Here is a 20860-nt window from a genome sequence, read left to right as displayed (position 1 = left end):
TTACTTAACCTCTCTGTGCCTTTTTCCTCTTCATAAAATGTGAATGATACTAAGAGTACCTACCTCAAAGTATAGGAGCACAGTGAATGCAGCTGTCATTCTGCTGGTGACAGTTGTTTCACCACTATACAGACATCTCCTTTCAATTTGGTAGATTCTTGATGATTATCTGCTGGGCTTTGCTTTCCAAATACACTCTGTTGAATTTTAACTTTTAACAGATGCTCTCCACTGTATTTTATCTGTAAAACAACCCTGCAAGGTGAGGATGACTAACTCTTGTTTTATGGACAAGGAACCTGAAGCTTCAAAGTTGCTTTCAAAGCTACACAGCCAGGACTTAACCCCAGGTCCACCTCCCACAAGACTAAGGTCTTTCCACCATGCCACACTATTCAGAAGATTAGACTGGGGCTGGGCACGGTGGCTCATGCCTGTAATCCCAGCACTTTGGGAGGCTGAGGTGGGTGGATCACCTGAGGTCAGGAATTCGAGATCAGCCTGGCCCACATGGTGAAACCCCCATCTCTACTAATAATAAAAAATTAGCCAGGCATGATGGCAGGCACCTGTAATCCCAGCTACTCGGGAGGCTGAGGCAGGAGAATCACTTGAACCTTAGAGGTGGAGTTTGCAGTAAGCCAAGATTGCTCCATTTCACTCCAGCCTGGGTGACAAGAAACTCTTGTCTCAAAAAAAAAAAAAAAAGAAGAAGAAGAAGATTAGACTGGGACTTGGGAGATTACCAAATGCAGGCAGATGGGAAAGCACAGTGAGAAGTCTCCCAGGCTGGAGTTCAGTGGCGCAATCTCGGATTACTGCAGCCTAGACCTCCTGGGTTCAAGCAATCCTCCAGTCTCAGCCTCCTGAGTGGCTGGGCCTACAGGTGCATGCCACCATGCCTGGCTAATTTTTGTAGAGACAGGATTTCACCATGTTCGCCAGACTGGTAGTGAAATCCTGGGCTGAAGCAGTTCTCCTGCCTTGGCCTCCCAAAGTGCTGGGATTACACATGTCAGCCACCACACCTGGACCTTACATGTATATTCTGACTGTCCACCCTTGTACAAATGTCCACCATGACATTTGTAGTGTTATGCAAATGTGGGCTTAGTGATAAGCCAGAAGTTAATTGAGGAGGCAGAACAAAGGTGGGTTGGACAATCTGGGGCTCTTATGACCTGGGATAGAGAGCCAAAGGGACTCTGGGAAAGGGAGGAGGATTCTGGGAGCACACGGAGTCAGCAGAGAGGAGAACTGAGTTTCAACAAGCCTGGAGCTGAAGCTGGAGACTGAAGCCGAGGGTAGCAGATGTGGGCTTTGCCAAGAGGCAGGTCCAGAGGGCAGCTCTGGGGCTGAACTCCAGCCCTGCACTGCTGCCCCTCACCCTGGTGTACTCTTGAGGGTCTGGGTTTGTGGTTTCAGTTTCTTCATCTGCAAAAGGGCTGCTAGTACCACTTAGTAGAGTTAGGGGAGGGGGCACGAGGGAGACAGGAGGTCCTGGGCACAAATCCAGTTGTGCTGGTTGTATTGACATGCATGGACTTGAGAGTTAATCCTGAAACCCTATCCTTCCTTATCTGTGATTTCGGAATCACGTTCTGGCCTGCGTGGGATCACTGCAAGGCCACAGTGAGATAATTTCTTGGTGAGACCTTCTCTGACCTCTTTATTTAAAACTGCAAACCTCCCTGTCCTCCTCCCTGCCTTCTTTTTCCCCACTGCACTTACCGCTACCTGACGTTCTATTGCTTTTACTTACTTCTTTGTTGTCTGCCTGCTACACTGACAGGGATTTGGGCTGTTATGTTCAGCACCTAGAACAGCCCTTGGCGTATAGTGGTTGCTCAGTAAACAGTGATCCAGCAAATGTTGGTTGAATAACATATAGGGAGAGCCCTAGGGCATACAGGGTGTTTAGTCAAAGTCAGCTGGATCTTAGAGACATAGGGCAGAGACCCGAGAGAGTCTGGGACAGTTCACTTGGGGTGATGAGGTCTCCCATGAAAGCATTTGGGGTCTGGATTTCAGGGTGGTGCTGGTTTCCTCTCTGGCTACAACCTGCAAGCAGTGAGCCCTACAGGAGAGGAAAGTTTGGCTGGGTGTGGGGCCTCACCCCAGGAGTCCTAGCACTTTGGGAGGCTGAGGCAGGAGGATTGCTGGAGCTTAGGAGTTTGAGACAGTCTGGACAACATAGCGAGACCTTGTCTCTACTAAAAATAAAATAACCAGCCAAACGTGATGCTGCGCGCCTGTAGTCCCAGCTACTTGGTCTCTTGCTGAGGCAAGAGGATCATTTGAGCTCAGAAGGTTGAGGCTGCAGTGAGCTATGATCGTGTCACTGCACTTCAGCCTGAGTGACAGACCAAGACCCTGTCTCAAAAAAAAGAAAGAGTGAAGCTGGATGGGTCAAATACTGGGGCTTCTGAAGAAGTCAAGACCTTCAGGCGGACAGGAAGCTCATGACACTTGGCTATCGTTTTCTTTAGCTTTTTAAATCACTCTGACTGCTCCTGAGTGGAACAAACTATCTCAAAGAAATGATAGGCCCAGTCCACTCCACTCCAATGACTAGGAGAAAAAGCAGTAGCATTGGGCCCAGGCAGATCTGGGGACATGGCCTGGCCCTGCCCCCGTTTAGCAGAGGGACCCAGGGCAAGTTACTTCACCTTGCTGAGTCTCTACTTTCTCCTCTGAAATGGGTGTAGTGGTATTCCCCCTCCGCAGCTTTTTGTGTAAAACCTACTAGAAAGGTGAATTATAACCGGTCATTACCAGACTGAAGGGCATGGAAGGCAGAGCTTGTACCTGCAGGTCCTGTCACAGGGCTGGCACACAATAGACACATGGAACCTGGTGGTCAAAGGGTTGTTAAACTCAATGGACAACAACCTGCGTAAAGTGAGGATCCGAGTCCTGCAGGGCTGTTAGGCAAGTCCAGCCCCAAAACTTTCTGTAATTCTACAAGTTTATAGATTCCAAGTAGAAAGTGACTTTTAGGAAGTTGGACTCTTACATTACCACATACTTGAAACTTGTCAGCTTTAGCTTGTTTGCAAGATTTTTCCTCTGGCAGAAACAGTTGGCAGAATGTGAATGACCTGATTTGGTTGTTCACAATCTAAGGGGCTGAGAAAAACTGGCTGAGCTGTAGTTCTGAGGTCAGACTCTGTGTTCCAAGTAACAGAAAAGCCAAGACACACAATGGGGAAATTAATTGGCTCATGTAGCCAGGATGTTCAGAGGAAGGCTTTAGGCATGGCTGCATCTAGGAGCCCAAGTGATGCTATCAAAGACTCAAGGTCTCTACCTTTCTCTAGTCCATCTCTGAGAGGTTACTTCCTCTTCAGGCTACACAAAGCGCCCCTCCCCACCACTTCACACCCTCATGACCCAGTAGGCAGACAGAGTCTTCCAGCTGGAGCCAGTCAGGGTCCACCGGGAGTTGGAGGTGGGACCAGTCCCACCCAAACCAGGCTGAAAGGGGGAGGGTCACTTCCCAAGGAAACTTGGTGGTATTGTTAGGAAGGGGAAAGAGACTCTGGGTGGCCAAAAATGACAGTAGATGTCCACTCCACTCACCAGAGGGAGCGCAGTGGAGAGCCGTAGAAACTTCTGCATTGTACCTTTTAATTTGCAAGGTTCCTTCCCTTCTAAGACGCCGATACGGGAGGCAGAATGGAGTTTATTATCCCTGCTCTATGGCCAAGGAAACAGCCCTTGAATACTCAGCGAGGACTCTGACTTGTAACCCTGGACTGCCCCCACTGATCTCAGCCTCTCTGTGCAGAATTATAAACCCAGAGGAGCTGACCTGGGAGGCAGAGGCCAACATGACTGAAGCCCCTCCCTTTGTGGAACGGGCACTCTGTCTAGATATAAGAGGCCCCCAGGAAGCTGCGATCACGGGAAAGTCCACGGGGAGCTAAGACAGGAGCATGACATGAGGACCAGTAACAGGGCAGCAGCCAGGCATGGCTTCCTGCAGCTCTCATTGCTAGGACCTCCCCCCTCCCTCCCCCTATACCCCAGCAGAGTGAGCTCATGCAACCCCACTGAGGCAGGGCTCCCTGTGCTTGGGATGGCTGAGGCACGAGCTCTGCCATTGGTGACCGAGGTTGTCATGGCATGTGACTGAGATGGGGGTGGCACGTACACTGGACGTGGAGCTGGACAGGCCTGGCCTGAATCCCAGCCCTCCCACGCGGTTGCTTTGTGACCCTGAACCTCCCTCCTTTTTCTGAGCCTTGGTTTTTCCTCCTGAGCCCGAGCTGATCATTTGCACTTCACTGGAATTGGAAGACTGGGTGAAAAGCCCCCAGTGTGTAGTAGGTGCTGCAAAGAGTTTCTCCCTCTTCCTCTTTGGGTCCTGTTGGTAGCTATGTGACCTTGGCCAAATTCCTTGACTTTTCTGTACACTGGGAGCAATGAAGGTGTTGGTGTGAGGACCAGATGGATTTTCGTGTAAAGTGCTTAGAGCAATGCCCAGCACACTCGTGATCACTGTTACTTCTGGCTAACTAACACCTATTGTTTAATGCGTACCAGGCCCCAGGGTCTTTCCCTCCTTGTTTATTGTCTCACTGAATTCTTGTTCCTCCAATGACGTAGGCTCTCACCAGGATGGTCCCCATTTGATGGGTGAGGTGATGTGCCCAAGGTCAACGGGGGCCTGCTGAGCTGCGTGCCCTTGGGTGGGACCTCACCTCCATAGGCCCCAGTTTCCTGTCTGGGGCTCTCGGCGTCAGCCCTGCCCTGCTGTGTCCCAAGGTCGCTGCGGAGATCAAATGCAAAAGCCACCGGGAGCCTTCTGCCGCCGGCTGGAGCGTCCTCTGGGAATGCGAGGAACGCTGTTATCTGGAGCCCAGCTGCCCTGAGCACTGTCTCTGGGAACACCCGCGTCCTTCCTCCTCTGACCTGAGCCCTCTGCGCCTGCCACCCAGGGATTTGGCTTGTGCTGGCCGCTGCCCAGCAAGCTACAAGTTCATTGTCCCTTTTCCCACAGCCCGGCGCCTCCTCAGCCTCCTCTCACAGGGCCTGTGCAGGGCCATCTGCACAATGGACACATCCTCTGCTACTGGGAGGGGAGTGGGAAGAGCTGGGATTGGCCAATACCTTGTCTTGAGGATGAGCTGAAGGAGTGGATTTTGGGTAGGGGTGTCCAGGGGGCGCCCACCTGGCCAGGGGCAGAGCCAGGTCTTGAATCTGGGATCCTCCCCTCCCTGCCACTGCAAGCCCTAAGTGATTTCCACTGCAGGGCTGGCTACAAGATACTGTGCAAAGATCAGAAGAGGGCCGGGCGCGGTGGCTCAAGCCTGTAATCCCAGCACTTTGGGAGGCTGAGATGGGTGGATCACGAGGTCAGGAGATCAAGACCATCCTGGCTAACACGGTGAAACCCCCTCTCTACTAAAAAATACAAAAATCTAGCCGAGCAAGGTGGCGGGTGCCTGTAGTCCCAGCTACTCGGGAGGCTGAGGCAGGAGAATGGCGTAAACCCGGGAGGCGGAGCTTGCAGTGAGCTGAGATCTGGCCACTGCACTCCAGCCTGGGCGACAGAGCGAGACTCCATCTCAAAAAAAAAAAAAAGATCAGAAGAGACTTGGACCCTAGATGTGACTCTCTCTTGCTGTGTGACCTCCAGCAAGTCACCTCACCTCGCCTGCAAAGTTAGGATTGCAGGAAGCCCACCCACTGGGAACCCTGGTGCAGATACAATGAAATAACATTTGGGAACAGAGTGTGGTGAGTATGAATCAAATAGCAGCTGCATGCAATTCCTTCATCTGCAAAAGTATAATGTGTTCGTGTAATGTACATATTGCAGAGAGGGCAAATGGTGGTTTGTTTCCAGTCTTGCCTCCTGTTTCAGGAGTTTATGCTTAGTCCTGGGAGACAGAAACATCCCCAAGTAAGGCTGAATTCTGGCTCGCTCACTTATTGGCTGTGTGACCTTGGGCATGCTCCTTAACCTCTCTGTGCTTCTGTTTTGTCATCTGTAAAATGGGAATAATAATAGTGCTTACCTTGAAGGTTGTTGTGAGTTAATATAGGTTCTAAACAATGCCTGGCACATAGTAAGGTCTATGAAAAGTTTTGTTATTATTGCTCTTATGAATACAATGACAAAATATGTAAAATAGGATTTTTCTAAAATAATCTCAGTTTGAAATATTTTCATCAGTTGCCGCAAATCACTATGTATGGAAGTCCAAGACATTGGCATCCACGCTGCGCCTTGAACACTGCCTTGCCTTTCTAGTAATTGGCCCCCCAAATCCTCAGCTAGTAAGTGAGGAGACTTATCCCTGCCCCTGATGTACTGTGTGACACTGGGGAGGTTGTGTACCCTCTCTGTGCCCTCCTTTTCTTTTCTTTGAGATGGAGTCTCACTGTGTCACCCAGGCTGGAGCGCAGTGGCGCCATCTCAGCTCACTGCAAGCTCCGCCTCCTGGATTCACGCCATTCTCCTGCCTCAGCCTCCTGAGTAGCTGAGACTATAGGTGCCCGCCACCACACCTGGCTAATTTTTTGTATATTTTTAGTAGAGACGGGGTTTCACCGTGTTAGTCAGGATGGTCTCAATCTCCTGACCTTGTGATCCGCCCACCTCCGCCTTCCAAAGTGCTGGGATTACAGGAGTGAGCCACCGCGCGTGGCCTGTGCCTTCCTTTTCTTGTTGTTTGTGAGAGCAAGGATGGGACGGCCATGTCTCCTAGTACCAGGGAGGCTCCCCCTGCAGAGTGCTGAGGGAAGTGCTGGAGGAGGTGGTTGGCGAACACCTCAGATGCACAGAGCATGCGCCACCCTCCCCCACTGCTTTCTGTACTTGGCATCTAGGCTTGGCGCAGAGCGAGGTGGCCTAGGGCAGAATATGTCCTTTCCGTAGCATGGCGGAAGGCTGTGTACCTGCAAAGCAGCCATGCCCCACCCCCCACCCCTGCCTGGGCACTGCAGGCCCCAGGCATGGTGTCTGTGGGCCCCGCTATCCCCTCCCCTGTGATCTCCCTCGCGTGGCTGCCTGCTGCTGTCTCTCCTGCCACCAGTCCTCTGGCTTCAGTCCTTTGCCCACAGAGTTGGTTTGGGGCATCATGACTGTCCTGGAGCCTCAGGGACCTCCAGGGAAGCTTTGGCTCCAGAACCCAGAGCCTCGGGGTTTCTGATTCCAGCTCTGCTCTGTGGCCTTGAGTAAGTCCTCGCCTGTAAAATGGGGCTGGCGATGGGACACGTAGTGAGATGAGGCAGGCAGAGGGCCTGCTCTCGACCAGGCTGTGCTTGGGGAGCAGAGCCCTTTGTGGTGGCAGCCATCCAGGTGAACAGGTCTCTGGGAAATCCCAGAGCACATGGCGCCTTGACCGAGTGTGCAGGGAAGGGTCCATCCGTTCTCAGTTCCAGCCCCTCATCTGCCCCACTTGCCTATCTCTGCCCCGCAGTCCATCCACCCCATTTGCTCCCCCTCCCCATAACCATAGCTCCTGACTGACATTCACTCAGCACCTACCACATCCCAGCCTCTGTTTTATGCCCATGTGTGTGCGAAGGCATCCTTACGACAGTGCAGTGGCTTCTATTAGATGTGGAGGGGTGAGGTCACCTGCCCTGAGCTGCCCAGCTGGTGAGGGGCAGAGGCAGGATCGGAACCCAAGCAGCCTGGCTCCAGCATCCGTCTTCACTCTGCTGAGCTGTCTCTTCAGCCACCCACCCTCTGACCCCATCATCCTTCCACCTCGTGACGTTCCCTGGTCACCCGTGCTGGCCTCTGCCATCAGCAGAGCAGGATTCCAGCTCCCTAGGAGCTCCTCATGACAAGAGGGTGACAACCCACGATTCTCTAAGGCTCTGATCAATGCCACCAAGGGCTTCACGGCACTGGGCTCTGGGAGCTTGGGGAGGAGCCGAAACTGCTGTCTGGGCTGGAGTGGGGTAGGGAGAGGGCAGGGGGAGGGATTCGTTGGTTGGACAGCATGGAACATTCTAGGCTGGGAAGCATGGTGTGCAGAGGTGTTGAGGCTGGGAGCGCTCAGCGGACAGCTGGCTTCTCATCAGAGCCGTAAAGATGCAGTGGCTTGGCACCAGGCCTCTGGGGCGCTTCTGCGTCTGTTTCCTGCCAGGATGGGGTGCTGTCAGCGGCTAGAAGTCTGAGCCTTGCTATATCCCCAGCACTGGCCCACGGCCCTCTAGGGAAGTCCTTCCTTGGATCTGACCTGCAGCCCACTCTGAAACCACCACACATTGCTGCCCAAGCACTTCATCCAGCTATTCATGACAGCCATAAATAACTTCCTCCAGTAATGAATACAGTCCTAGCCAGCAAGGCTTGCCAGAGATGCTGGGCTTGGTGGAGAGAGGAATTCCATGTCCCGTCCCTATGACTCTGCAGCTGAAATGTTACTGGGTTGGTCTTCAGCAGGGCTCCCTCCCTAGGCAGCTACGCAGGTGCCCCCCAGCCCCTGCCTCATTCCCCATGCCCACCAGGGACACAGGGGCGACTCAGCACTCCTCTCTAGCCACAGCTCCTTGGAAGAGCCCAGAAGGCCCAGCTGACAGGCTAGGGGATGCTGGCTCCAGGCTGACTCAGTTCCCTGTGAGTGTCTCTGGTGGGGAGCAGCTGGGAGATGCAGGGTCTGCTTGTAGTGGTTCCTCTCACCGGGCAAGGCTTTTCTCCTCTTTAGGCCTCAGTCTTCCCATTTGGACAACGGGATGATCTCTAAGACAAAGTTTCCCAAATGAATCTGCTCAGAAAATGACTTGTTAAAAATATAGCTTCCAGCCAGGCACAGTGGCTCACGCCTGTAATCCCAGCACTTTGGGAGGCCAAGGCGGGCAGATCACGTGAGGCCAGGAGTTCAAGATCAGCCTGGCCAACATGGTGAAACCCTGTCTCTACTAAAAACAAAAATTATCCAGGGATGGTGGTGGGCGCCTGCAATCCCAGCTACTAGGGAGGCTAAGGCATGAGAATCGCTTGAACTCAGGAGGCGGAGGTTGCAGTGAGCTGAGATCGTGCCACTGCACTCCAGCTTGGGCAACAGAGCAAGATTCCATCCTCCCCACCACCCCCCCCAAAAAAATACAGCTTCCAGCTGGGCACAGTGGCTTATGCCTGTAATCCAAGCATTTTGGGAGGCTGAGGCAGGAAGATCACTTGAACCCAGGAGTTCAAGACTAGCCTGGGCAACATAGTGAGACCCCACCTCTATTTTAAAAATGTAAATATTAACCAAATGTGGTAATGTATGCCTGTAGTCCCAGCTACTTGGGAGGCTGAGGCAGGAGGATCTCTTGAGGCTGTAGTGAACTATGATCGTGCTACTGCACTCCAACCTGGGCAACAGAGTAAGAAGACCCTGTCTCAAAACAAAAAATAAAAAACAGCTTCCCAGGCCCTGACCTGGGAGATTCTGACTTAGTAGGTCTGGGGTAGGAGAAGTAGGCATTTATTTAGGGGGTTGTTGTCTCTCTAATCTCTCTTTTTAAACTTGAATATAGTCACATCCCTCCACTAAGCCCTTTTTTCCCCAACACTCCCTTTATTGAAATCTCATCAGCTCCTCCCCAGAAACCTCACGATATATAGACAGAGTAGGGACAATTAGCCCCTCGATAACTTTTCACAAAAGTACAGACGTTTAACTACCTCTCAGGTCATGATGAAAAGCATTTCCGGCAGGGCAGAAATACTGTAGTTCCAGCTACTCGGGAGCCTGAGGCATGAGAAGCGCTTGAACCTGGGAAGTGGAGGTTGTGGTCAGGGATCACCCCATCCCACTACTGCTTTGTCGGCAAGAGGGAAACCCCATCGAAAAAAAAAAAAAAAAAAGAACATTTCCATTGCCCCAGGAAGTTCCTTCATGCACTGCCTAGTCAATCCTCCTCCCAAGATAACCACTTGGGAATAAGACTTTTTCCATAAGCACCTCAAGTGATTTTTGTAGTCCGGGGCTTTTGGGAAATCACAAAAGACCGTCCCAGCCCAGACAGTCTGGGACAGTCTGGGGCTGCGTGCTCTAGACCGGGGGCTCCCTAAGGGCAAATACCTGACCCTGTGAGTCCTGCCAGGTACAAGCTGGGGCATACCAGGTGATGCTCCCTGGGGGCACAGCAGTTTATTAGGCTGCCTGGTGGAGCCTTGGAGGGTGTCCTTGGAGCAGGCCTGGGGGCTGGGTGGGGAAGGCCCCCGGCTGAGCTGATGTGGAGAGAGCTTGGCACAGGGATGTCCCTGGGTAGGTCCCATATGGAGGCCTGTGTAGGGCCTGGCCCAGTGCGTGCCATCAGTGTGACCCTGGGCCATCTTCACCACGGTCAACTGGTCCTCCATTTTCTCACCTGTAGAGGGGGACAGCTCCGTCTCACTCTCAGGGTTGTTAATGAGGACACAGCAGGTCAGGTGTGCCACAGTCAGCACCTGGTGCACCGTAGTTCTTGAATGGGAAACCAATGTTAGACGCCAAAGGAAACAGTTTCAGAGGCACAGGGACTGACCCGGCCTCCCACACCTGGGAAGGGTGGAGCCTGGGCTTGGATCAGATTTGCTGGCTGTGTGATGGTTGACCCAGTGACTTCACTGCTAGGCTTTAGTTTCAAAATGTGGTGACTGAGAGTGGTGCTAAGGCCCTAAGTTTGGGTCACGCTCTTACCGAAGTGAGTACCTGACCAAAAAGGGGGAATTTTAAAACAAAATTATGAGCTGGGTTGGTGGCTCACACCTGTAATCCTAGCACTTTGGGAGGCCGAGGCAGGTGGATTGCCTGAGCTCAGGAGTTCAAGAACAGCCTGGGCAACATGGTGAAACCCTATCTCTACTAAATAATACAGAAAATCAGCTGGGCATGATGGCATGCGCCTGTAGTCCAGCTACTCAGGAGGCTGAGGCACGAGAATTGCTTGAACCTGGAAGGCGGAGGTTGCAGTGAGCCAAGATCATACCACTGCATGCCAGCCCGAGCAACAAAGCGAAACTGTCTCAAAACAAAAACAAAATTATGAGAGGCTATTGTTTGGACTAAACGCATACTCTAGGCCCCAACAGACCAGACGAAACCTAAATAGAGTCACTTGTGCTAAATGTGATACCATCAAACTAAAACTTTAAAAAGAACACATAAATGCTAAAACCAGGTTTTGTTTTGTTTTGTTTTCTTGTAAACAGGACATTCCAACATTAAAAAAAAAAAAACCTTCTAACCCTTAAAAAAAAAAACCTAAAGTCTTTATTCCCACCTTACAAAACCCACTGCCCTGCTATTTCCCAGTGGGTTTCAAGGCCAAATTAGTACATTTACAATGGTGATAGTGACATCAGTGACTCAAGTTTTGGTCAATGTCTCAAAATTAAAAAAATAACATAGCCTACACTTGTGCCAATCACCAAATTTTTTTTTTTTTTTTTTTTTTTGACAGTCTTGCTCTGTCACCCAGGCTGGAGTGCAGTGTTGTGATCTCAGCTCACTGCAACCTCCACCACCCGGGTTCAAGCAATTCTCCTGCCTCTGCCACCCAGGTAGCTAGGATTACAGGTGCCTGCCACCACGCCCGGCTAATTTTTGTATTTTTAGTAGAGACAGGGTTTCACCATGTTGGCCAGGCTGGTCTCGAACTCCTGACCTCAGGTGATCCACCCTCCTCAGGCTCCCAAAGTGCTGGGATTACAGGAGTGAGCCACCGTGCCCAGCCACCAATTACCAAGTTTTAGTCAATCAAATGTAGCCATCTGTTCAAACCGTGTTCAAATAAGACAAGTGCTAAGCTGTAATCAATCTGACTGCACCTCACTTCTGTCTTCTGTACCTCACTTTACTTCTCTGTCCATAAATCTTCTACCAAGTGGCTGCGCTGGTGCCTACTCTGGCTCAGGAGGCTGCCTAATTTGCAGATTGTTCATTGCTCAGTTAAACTCTTTTTATTTTATTTTATGTTATGTTATTTTATGTTATGTTATTTTATTTTATTTTGAGACAGAGTCTCGCTCTGTTGCCAGACTGGAGTGCAGTGGCACGATCTCAGCTCACTGCAACCTCCGACTCTCTAGTTCAAGCGATTCTCCTGCCTCAGCCTCCCGAGTAGCTGGGATTATAGGCACACATCACCATGCCCAGCTAATTTTTGTATTTTCAGTAGACACGGGGTTTCACCATGTTGGCCAGGATGGTCTCAATCTCCTGACCTCGTTCGTGATCCACACACCTCGGCCTCTCAAAGTGCTGGGATTGCAGGCAACTCTGTTAAATTTAATTCCGCTGAAGTTTTTCTTTTATCAATAGGGCTAATAATCCCCACCCTGCCAGTATCACTAGGATGTTGTGAGGATCTGATGCAATTTGAGTTACGGGAATGTTGAGAAAGAAAAGGGCGTAATGGAGTAATGAGATTCGTTTTCCTGTTATGGTGAGGTCAGTGGCCTTTCTGGGGTCAAGAAGAGGGGACTTTCCTTGGCACCAAGAGGGTAAAAGTGTCTCCCCTGACCTTGGGTATTTTGTGCCATGGGATCTGAGGTGTACCAGGAGGCAGGAAGCATGATTGGAAAAGGCCTGGTCTAATGGTGCACAGCTGTGCCTGTGTCACGTGGCTTGACCTCTCTGGGCCATTTCTGAATCTGTGAGGTGGGAAACATAACCACTCTCCTGACTTCATGGGATGTTTTGGGAGAGACTGGATCTGGGTTAGGGGGACAATTTTGGAAGCAGAAAAGACCCCTCTGTGCTGGCAACAGCTTGTCCACCTCCGGCCTGTGTGTGCTGCCTCCTGGGTGACCGCTGGCTTTAGGCCAGCACCTGGCAGGGCTTGACTAAAGCCTCCCTAGGCTGCTGCTATGTCAGTTCTGAGGTACAGGCCGTGGAGACCAGCAGATTTGGGCTTAAATCCCAGCTCCACCATTGCACCTCTGAGCCTCTGTTTCTCTGCAAATGGGGATACTAGTCTCTAGCCCAGATGGGGCCTGGTACACAGTAGGTGCTCAATAAGAGCAGTTTGTCTTCTTCCGAACATGGGTGCATCCCTCTGGCTGGGGTAAGCACCAACTCAGATTTCTGGGCTCATGGATGGGCTGGAGCAGCTGTTGCTGTTGAGGGAAAACTTCTGCTACTAGCCAAGGGGTTCCCTTCTTTCTGTGTTTTTACCCCACAGGGCACCTGGCACAATGTCTAGCACATAGTAGGTGCTTTGTCTACACTGGCTGGTCAGTTACCTCCAAGCTGTCAGAAACTATGTCTGTCCTGTTCCCGACTGTTTCCCCAGAACCTAGCACAGAGATACCTAGCAGGAGCTCCGTAGGTACTTGCGAGTGAGGAATGAATGAACAAAGTTGAGTGAACAAGCATTGGGTCCTCCCCTGGGGCTCAAATGGGAGAGGGGAGCTTCGTAGCCTGCTCCCCCTCCCACCCCAGCACCCCATTTCATCCAGCCTGACTAATCCACAAAGATTAACTTAGGGATAAAGCAGGTCACGGCCACTGACCCAGGGCTTTGGAGCTAGTGTGACTGACTGTGCGGGCCGTGGTGGCCGCTCCCAGGGGCCCTCTTTGCCTCAAGATGGCCCTCCTGTCCCCCATCCTGGATGTGGTCCTCACGGTGGCCCTCAGCCTCCTCCTTCTGGGGCTGGTCCTGGGCCTCCTTTGTTTCTTCACTTGCCGCCTGGCCAGGCCGCTCAGGTAGGGGAACTCACCTGGCCTGACTCCCCCGCTACCAAATACCCCGCCCTAAGCTTGTTTGGCTTCCCTTATTCTTGTGGGATGGAGCCAGCGGGGCACTTGTCTCTCTTACTCTTTATGATGGGGAAACTGAGGCCTGGAGAGGTTGAGCCCTGGAGTTTGCCTGGGCTTGAATGGAGTGTGGTCAAAGACTAGCCAGACCCTCTGCTCGGTTTCCTAAACTACAAAATGGGGGCTGTTCATCCTTATTGTGAGATCAGGGATGTAAACAGCATGGGGCTGAGTGCGACATGAGGGCTGAAGAAACGCTAGTGACACGTTTGTCCCATTCTTCTATCATTTGCCCCAGATCTTCTGAGATGCAGCCCAGGGCTGGCTTTGTGCCCCACTTCAGGATGCCCCCGGGCCCTCTGCCCGGATTGCTGAATCAGTCCTCAGAGCCAAGGCCTGCCTGGCCCCTCAGCCCCTGCACTGCACTGCCAAGTAGCTGCTCTTCTGGAGCCACAGCCTAGCCGGGGCTTCTATAATCAGGCTACAGAGGAGCCGGGAGCCCAGCAGAGAAGGGAGGGAGGGAGGGGGTGGCGATGGGGCTGACACACACCCGGAGGCCCCATTTTAAGCTGGCAGGACATTGGCGGAGGGTGGTGGGCAGCCGGGGCCCCCGCAGCCCCAAACTGGGCCCCTCCACTTCCAGGGCTGCCAGAGAGCAGCCAGGAGGCTCTGCGAGGAGGAGGGGTCTGAGGGGTGGGGCCAGCAGGGAGGCTCAGGGTTCTGAAGGCTTTCCCAGGTCCCTACCCCCTCCTTGTCCTGAGCAGAGGCTATGGGAGAAGGCACCTGCCTCCAGGCCAAGCCTATCTCAGTGTGTATCCCTGGGGCCAAAATTCAGAGCATCCCAGCCTGAACTGGTGGCACTTACGAAACTGCTGCCATGTGCAAGCAAGCGCTCGGGATGCAGAGACGGGTAAGATGATGGTCTTTACGCTCACAGAGCTTCAGGCTAGCAGGGAGGAGAGACAAACCAATAACCGAAAGAATAATCACGTGGGGCTGGATGAGCCTTTCAGAGTTCCCGGGTCACTCTACACGTTTATTTTTCTTTATTCACTCACCTGTTTTGGACCCTAGGTGCAGAGAGAGTGGGATGCGTTATCTCTCTTAGCATATGACATACCCAAATGAGCTCTCCAGTTCTTGTTTTATTTATTCATTTTTTCCTTTGTCCCCGCTCCCTGCCTCCCCACTGCCATTCCCACAGCTCCCCGAAGTCCCTATGCTAATGTACGTAATACGGCTTTGGATTTGTAAGTGTCCTTGTACGTTACACAGTGTTCTGTCCGTGGGAGTGGTTTGTACTTACATATACTGCGTTTGATTCTTTACATTCATCACTCAGTCCTCTGACTTTAGACTCCACCATGCTGCTGTTTTGACGTCTAGTTTTAATACCACTGCCACACAGACATGGCCTCCACCACTCCTTACTAATTTGTTTCGCTAGTTGTGGACAGCGAGGCTGCCCCAGCTCCTCACCATCATAAGCCAGCGTTAAAAGAAGTTTGCCAAAGCTTTCTCCAGTGAGTATGATGGTTTCTGCAGGTTTTTGGCATAACGCCTTTATCAGATTAAAGAAATTCTTTTCAATACCCCTCTCCCTTGATGAGCGCGTCAAGTTTCATCAGGGTGTTAACCGCCACCTCTGTGCCTATGATTCCCAGATTTTTACCTCTAACCCAGACTTCTTTTTTTTTTTTTTTTTTTTTTTTGAGACAGAGTCTCGCTCTGTCGCCCAGGCTGGAATGACCTCAGCTCACTGCAAGCTCTGCCTCCCGGGTTTACGCCATTCTCCTGCCTCAGCCTCCCGAGTAGCTGGGACTACAGGCGCCTGCCACCTCACCCGGCTAGTTTTTGTATTTTTTAGTAGAGACGGGGTTTCACCGTGTTAGCCAGGATGGTCTCGATCTCCTGACCTCGTGATCCGCCCTTCTCGGCCTCCCAAAGTGCTGGGATTACAGGCTTGAGCCACCGCGCCCGGCCCAGACTTCTTTCTCAAATGCCAGACTCAAATATTCAGCTGCCTCTTTAGTGTCTCCACTTCCAAAAGACATCTCCAGCTCAACATTTCCAAAAACAAGTTCCTGATTGTCGCCACAAAATCTACTCCACCTCACGCCTCAGAAGACCACCCCAAATGCTGAAAGGCTGAATGCTTTTTTCTTTTTCTTTTTCTTTTTCTTTTTTTTTTGAGATGGAGTCTTGCTCTGTCGCCCAGGCTGGATTGCAGTGGTGCGATCTCGATCTCAGCTCACTGCAAACTCCACCTCCTGGGTTCAAGCGATTCTCCTGTCTCAGCCTCTCAAGTAACTGGGATAACAGGTGCACACCACCATGCCCGGCTAATTTTTGTATTTTTAGTAGAGAGAGTTTCACCATGTTGGCCAGACTGGTCTCAAACGCCTGACCTTAAGTGATCCACCCGCCTCAGCCTCTCAAAGTGCTGGGAGTACAGGTGTGAGCCATCGCGCGTAACTCAGTAGTATTTTTATGTACTAGTAATGAACAATTTCAGAAAAATTGCCATTTACAATAGTTCCCCAAAAAGCGAAATTCATAGGTATAAATCTGGATTCAGAGTCCAGAGTGCTAACCATTACAGGATGGAACCTATAGGTATAAACCTAACACAACATATCCAAGATCTACAGGCCGAAGACTACAGAGTGCTGATAGACCTGAAGAACTCCGACTGAATGAGTGGGCGACTCCACGTGCTAGAGACGTAAACCCTCCCACATTGGTCTGTGGATTTAATACCATACCTATCAAAAACACAGTGGTGGAGGACAGATCAGGGATCGCCAGGTTTAGGGATGGGCGGATTGTGTAACTATAAAGAACGCAAGGGAGATTTTTGGGGTGGCAGAGCTGTTCTGGGTCCTGATGGTGATGGTGGTGGTTACATGAATCTATCCATGTGTCAAACGTCAGAACCCTCATTTTACACTTGGGAACAACAGAAATCCCTCCCTCTGGAGGGGGTGACTGATGGTAACCTGATTGCTAATTCCAGAATCAGGAACCCTGTGGTCAGGTTTCCGCTCTGCAACTTCCTGTCGGTAACCTTGGGCAAGTCACTTGTCCTTCCAGAGCCTTGGTTTTCTCATCTGTAAAAGGAGATGATAGGTCCTTTTCTGTCCACTGCGTAGTTTATTAGTGAAACATCATGGTGAAATTCTTTATAAACTGTGGAGTGCAGTACATAGGCTTGCTTTCATTTTGTCGGTGTCCTTTATAGATTGTTCATATAAGCTCCCAAAGAGTAGTATTTATTTATTTATTTATTTATTTATTTATTTATTTATTTATTTATTTATTTTTTGAGACGGAGTCTCGCTCTGTCGCCCGGGCTGGAGTGCAGTGGCCGGATCTCAGCTCACTGCAAGCTCCGCCTCCCGGGTTTACGCCATTCTCCTGCCTCAGCCTCCCGAGTAGCTGGGACTACAGGCGCCAGCCACCTCGCCCGGCTAGCTTTTTGTATTTTTTTTTAGTAGAGACGGGGTTTCACCGTGTTAGCCAGGATGGTCTCGAACTCCTGACCTCGTGATCCGCCCGTCTCGGCCTCCCAAAGTGCTGGGATTACAGGCTTGAGCCACTGCTCGCGGCCTATTTTATTGAAATAAAACACACAGAGAAAAATGTGTGCATTATACAGTGACAGCTGAACCCACCGTGTAACCAGCACCCACCCACCCAGATCAATCATAAACAGAACCACACCAGCACCCCAGCAGCCCCTTCCCATTTCCATACCCTCCATGTGGAGCCTCCATTCTGTTTCCCAACACCCTGGGTTAGTTTTTATACTTTTCTGTCATCGGAATCACACTGTTAGTGCTCTTGGTTTTCGCTTCCTTTGCTCAAACTTACCTTGTGGGATTCATTCATGTTGTGAGGAGCTGGGGATCATCCATTCTCCTTGCTGTCTGTGGTGGTCTCTGTGTTGTGAACACAGCCTGTGTATTGTGTATTATCCAGCCTGCCATATATGGAGGCAGTTTTGAAGCCATTATGAACAGGGCTGATGTGCACATTCTGCTGGAGAGAAACGGGTCCCAGGGCGCAGGTCGGATGATCAGCTTTGGTAGTCCTGCCGGTTTTCCCATGCACTATGCCGGTCTACACTCCAACAGTGAGCGGACCTTCCGGTAGTTACAGACCTTCACGAACTCTTGGACTTTCCTGCACACACAGAGGAGAGAAATTTGGATGGCTCTTCCCTTCCCCCCACCTCCTTCCTTAGGGCATTGGCATTCAGCTGATGTAAATATTTACTGTGCCAAGCGCTAGGAGTGCAGAGACAAACAAGACAAAGTCCTCACTCTTAGAAGCTCCCGGTGTGGCAGCTGAGATGGCCCAGGAAAGAATTATATTACCTTCAAAAAGGGAGGTATTACCTTCAAAACGCTGTGTTTGAGGTGGCATGAAGCTGAGTGGTGTTATACTGGAATGAGTGACCATCCTGGAGGCTTCCTGAAAAGGTGACTTCGTTTTTAAGTGATTTTAAATAATAGTTTAATGTATTAGTATTTTGTATTCAGTTAATAACATTTTTCTGATTTTAGGATTTGCTATAGAAATGTTGGGAAACCATAAAATAGAACAAAAAAATGTAGGAATCATCTGAAATTCCAAATTCTACCACTCCCTCACAGTTAAGTGCTGTTAGATGTTAGGTGTGGGGTATTTCCTTTTAATTTCCACTCTGCACTGCCACCCCCAGCCCCTACCCCAGAGCCCTCACTTCTGGCACTGGAGCGCAGCTTGCATGTTTTTAAGGCTGAATCGAGATCCCTTCTTCTGGTGATAGTGGTTTCTTTTTCTCTCTTTCTTTCTCTCTTTCTCTCTCCCTCTCTCCTCCTCTCCTGCTCTCCTTCCTTCCTTCCTTCCTTTCTTCCTTTTCTCTCTCTCTCTTCTTTTCTTTTTCTATATTTTTAAATTAAAAAAAAAATCTTGAATGGGCATGGCATCTCACACCTGTAATCCCAGCACTTTGGGAGGCTGAGGCAGACAGATCACCTGAGGTTGGGAGTTTGAGACCAGCCTGACCAACATGGAGACATGGAGAAAACCTCATCTCTACTAAAAATACAAAATTGGCCAGGCATGGTGGCACAAGCCTGTAGTCCCAGCTACTCGGGAGGCTGAGGCAGGAGAATTGCTTGAACCCCGGAGGCGGAGGTTGCAGTGAGCCGAGGTTGCGCTGTTGCACTCCAGCCTAGGCAGCAAGAGAAAAACTCCGTCTCAAAAAAAAAAAAAAAAAAAAAGAAAAAGAAAAAATCTTTTTCCTTTGAGCTGGATCTGCAAAGAGAAGAATTTTTAAAAAGAAAAGAAAATCTATAAAAATTAAAATACAAAAAGTTTTCTTAGACACAGGGTCTCGCCGTGTTGCCCAGGCTGGTCTCCAACTCCTGGCCTCAAGCGAACTTCCTCCAACCTCAGCTTCCCAAGTAGCTGGGATTATAGGCATGCACCACCATGCCTGGCTTTTTTTCTTTGAACAACTTTTAAAGAATGTTTTATTTTGTTTTGACTTAACATATAATTGTACTAGAGTAGTGTCTTATCTGTCACAACACTTTTCTAACGGTAGAGTGTGTGTTACTGCCGTTTCCCACAACAAATGGTGTCATATCTTGGTCTTGGTTGAAGCAATAACATTTCTCAGTGAAACTCTTGCCATTTAAAATTCTTCGTCTCGTAACTCATGCGCAACAGGGTTAGTACATTTCTCAGTTGCCAGTGAGGTTGTTCCTTGTGATTTAACAGGATGACCACAGTGTAAAAACATTCTTATGCCATTAATACACGCTTGTTTTAGGCTACTTGGAAAATTCAAAAACATAAAAAAAAGAGGAAATAATCATTTATAGTCCTACCACCCAGAGAAAACCACAGTTAATGTTTTGGTGTATTTCCTTCTGGTTTTTTATTTTCCACATAAACTCTTCAATTACATCCAACTTTTTTTTTTAAAGAAAACAATGTTTTTAAAAACGTATAAAGATAATACTGTGTCTCAGCACAAAAGAAAATTTCGGAAATGCGGAAAAGACAATGGAAAAGAAAAATCAGTTGTCTGTGATGTCACCACCCAGAAATAGCCACGCTTCCAGCCAGTCTTTTCACATATGTGACTCCTACCGTTTTTATATCTCTTACCATAAACGACAAGCTCTAGAAGAGAATGTAGCAAATGCACGGGTCCTGAAAGAAGGGGTGCAGGCTTTGTTTTGTCCCTGATGTTCCTGGGACACAGGTAATTAAAAGGCTGAAGACCGAGTACTCTAGGACAGGGCTTCTCAAGGTGTGGTCCGCAAAGCAGCAGCCTCTCCTGGGAGCTTATTGGAAATACAATCGGAGCCTCGCGGGTGGGCCGGGAATCTGTTGTAACAAGCCCTTGGGGGAATTCAGGTGCTTGCTCTCATTACAGTTTGAGAAACACTGCACCAAAAGACTGGACTCTGAGAGGTTGGGGGCTTCAGATGAATTGAAAGTGGAAATTCATTTAGGAAATGGGACGGAACCGCTTTGCAGCATGGAACTCATTGATACTGATACAACTGTTTGCGTGGTTCAGCTTCCTGAGACAGGAACCACCTGGGTTTGGCATCCCAATGTCAAACCCCATGCCTGGTCTGTAATAAGTGCTCACCGAATACTTGATGAATGAATCAAGGAATGACTAAGTGAGTGAAAAAGGGATCTCTAGAGCCGTGCCCCACATGCCTCTTTTTCTCTTTTTTTAATTTCTAGGATTGGAACATCAGTTAACATCTGACCACTGCCAGCCCACCCCCTCCCACCTGCGTCGATTCCATCTCTGGGCTCCAGGGATAAAGCAGGTCTTGGGGTGCACCATGATTTCACCATTCTTAGTACTGGCCATTGGCACCTGCCTTACCAACTCCTTAGTGCCAGGTATGCTTGGGGACACAGGTGGAGGGATGGGGCAGGGTGAGGGCAGTGTCTATGTTCAAGGTCCCAGAACCATGCAAAGTATTTTAAGAGCTGAAAACGGTGTTCAGAGCAGGAAACCTCAACTCTGCTACTTGCGTGTGTTAGTCGGATAGGTCACTCTTTTCCTATATATATATATTTTATTCTTCCCTCCCTTCCTTCCTTCCTTCCTTCCTTCCTTCCTTCCTTCCTTCCTTCCT

General features: G+C 50.1%; 1 protein-coding gene across 3 annotated transcripts in view; it reads left to right on the top strand.

The window, feature by feature from the left end:
• Positions 1-20860, top strand: part of ALPL (alkaline phosphatase, biomineralization associated) — a 69718-nt gene that overhangs the window by 24095 nt on the left and 24763 nt on the right. Inside the window, exons 1-2 of one of the 3 annotated variants that reach the window (XM_023219730.1) lie at positions 18002-18181; positions 20457-20621. In XM_023219730.1, the coding sequence (XP_023075498.1) occupies positions 20561-20621 (61 nt within the window). In that variant the 5' untranslated portion in view covers positions 18002-18181; positions 20457-20560. Of the gene's footprint in view, positions 1-18001; positions 18182-19818; positions 19960-20456; positions 20622-20860 lie in introns of those variants that run through there. The other 2 variants (XM_023219729.1, XM_023219731.1) reach the window with 2 other exon arrangements.

Source organism: Piliocolobus tephrosceles, chromosome 1, assembly GCF_002776525.5.
Source record: "Piliocolobus tephrosceles isolate RC106 chromosome 1, ASM277652v3, whole genome shotgun sequence".
In the NCBI taxonomy this organism is placed as follows: Eukaryota; Metazoa; Chordata; class Mammalia; order Primates; family Cercopithecidae; genus Piliocolobus; species Piliocolobus tephrosceles.
Note: the sequence above shows the minus strand (reverse complement) of the source record. Positions and strands in the feature narration are given on the sequence as shown.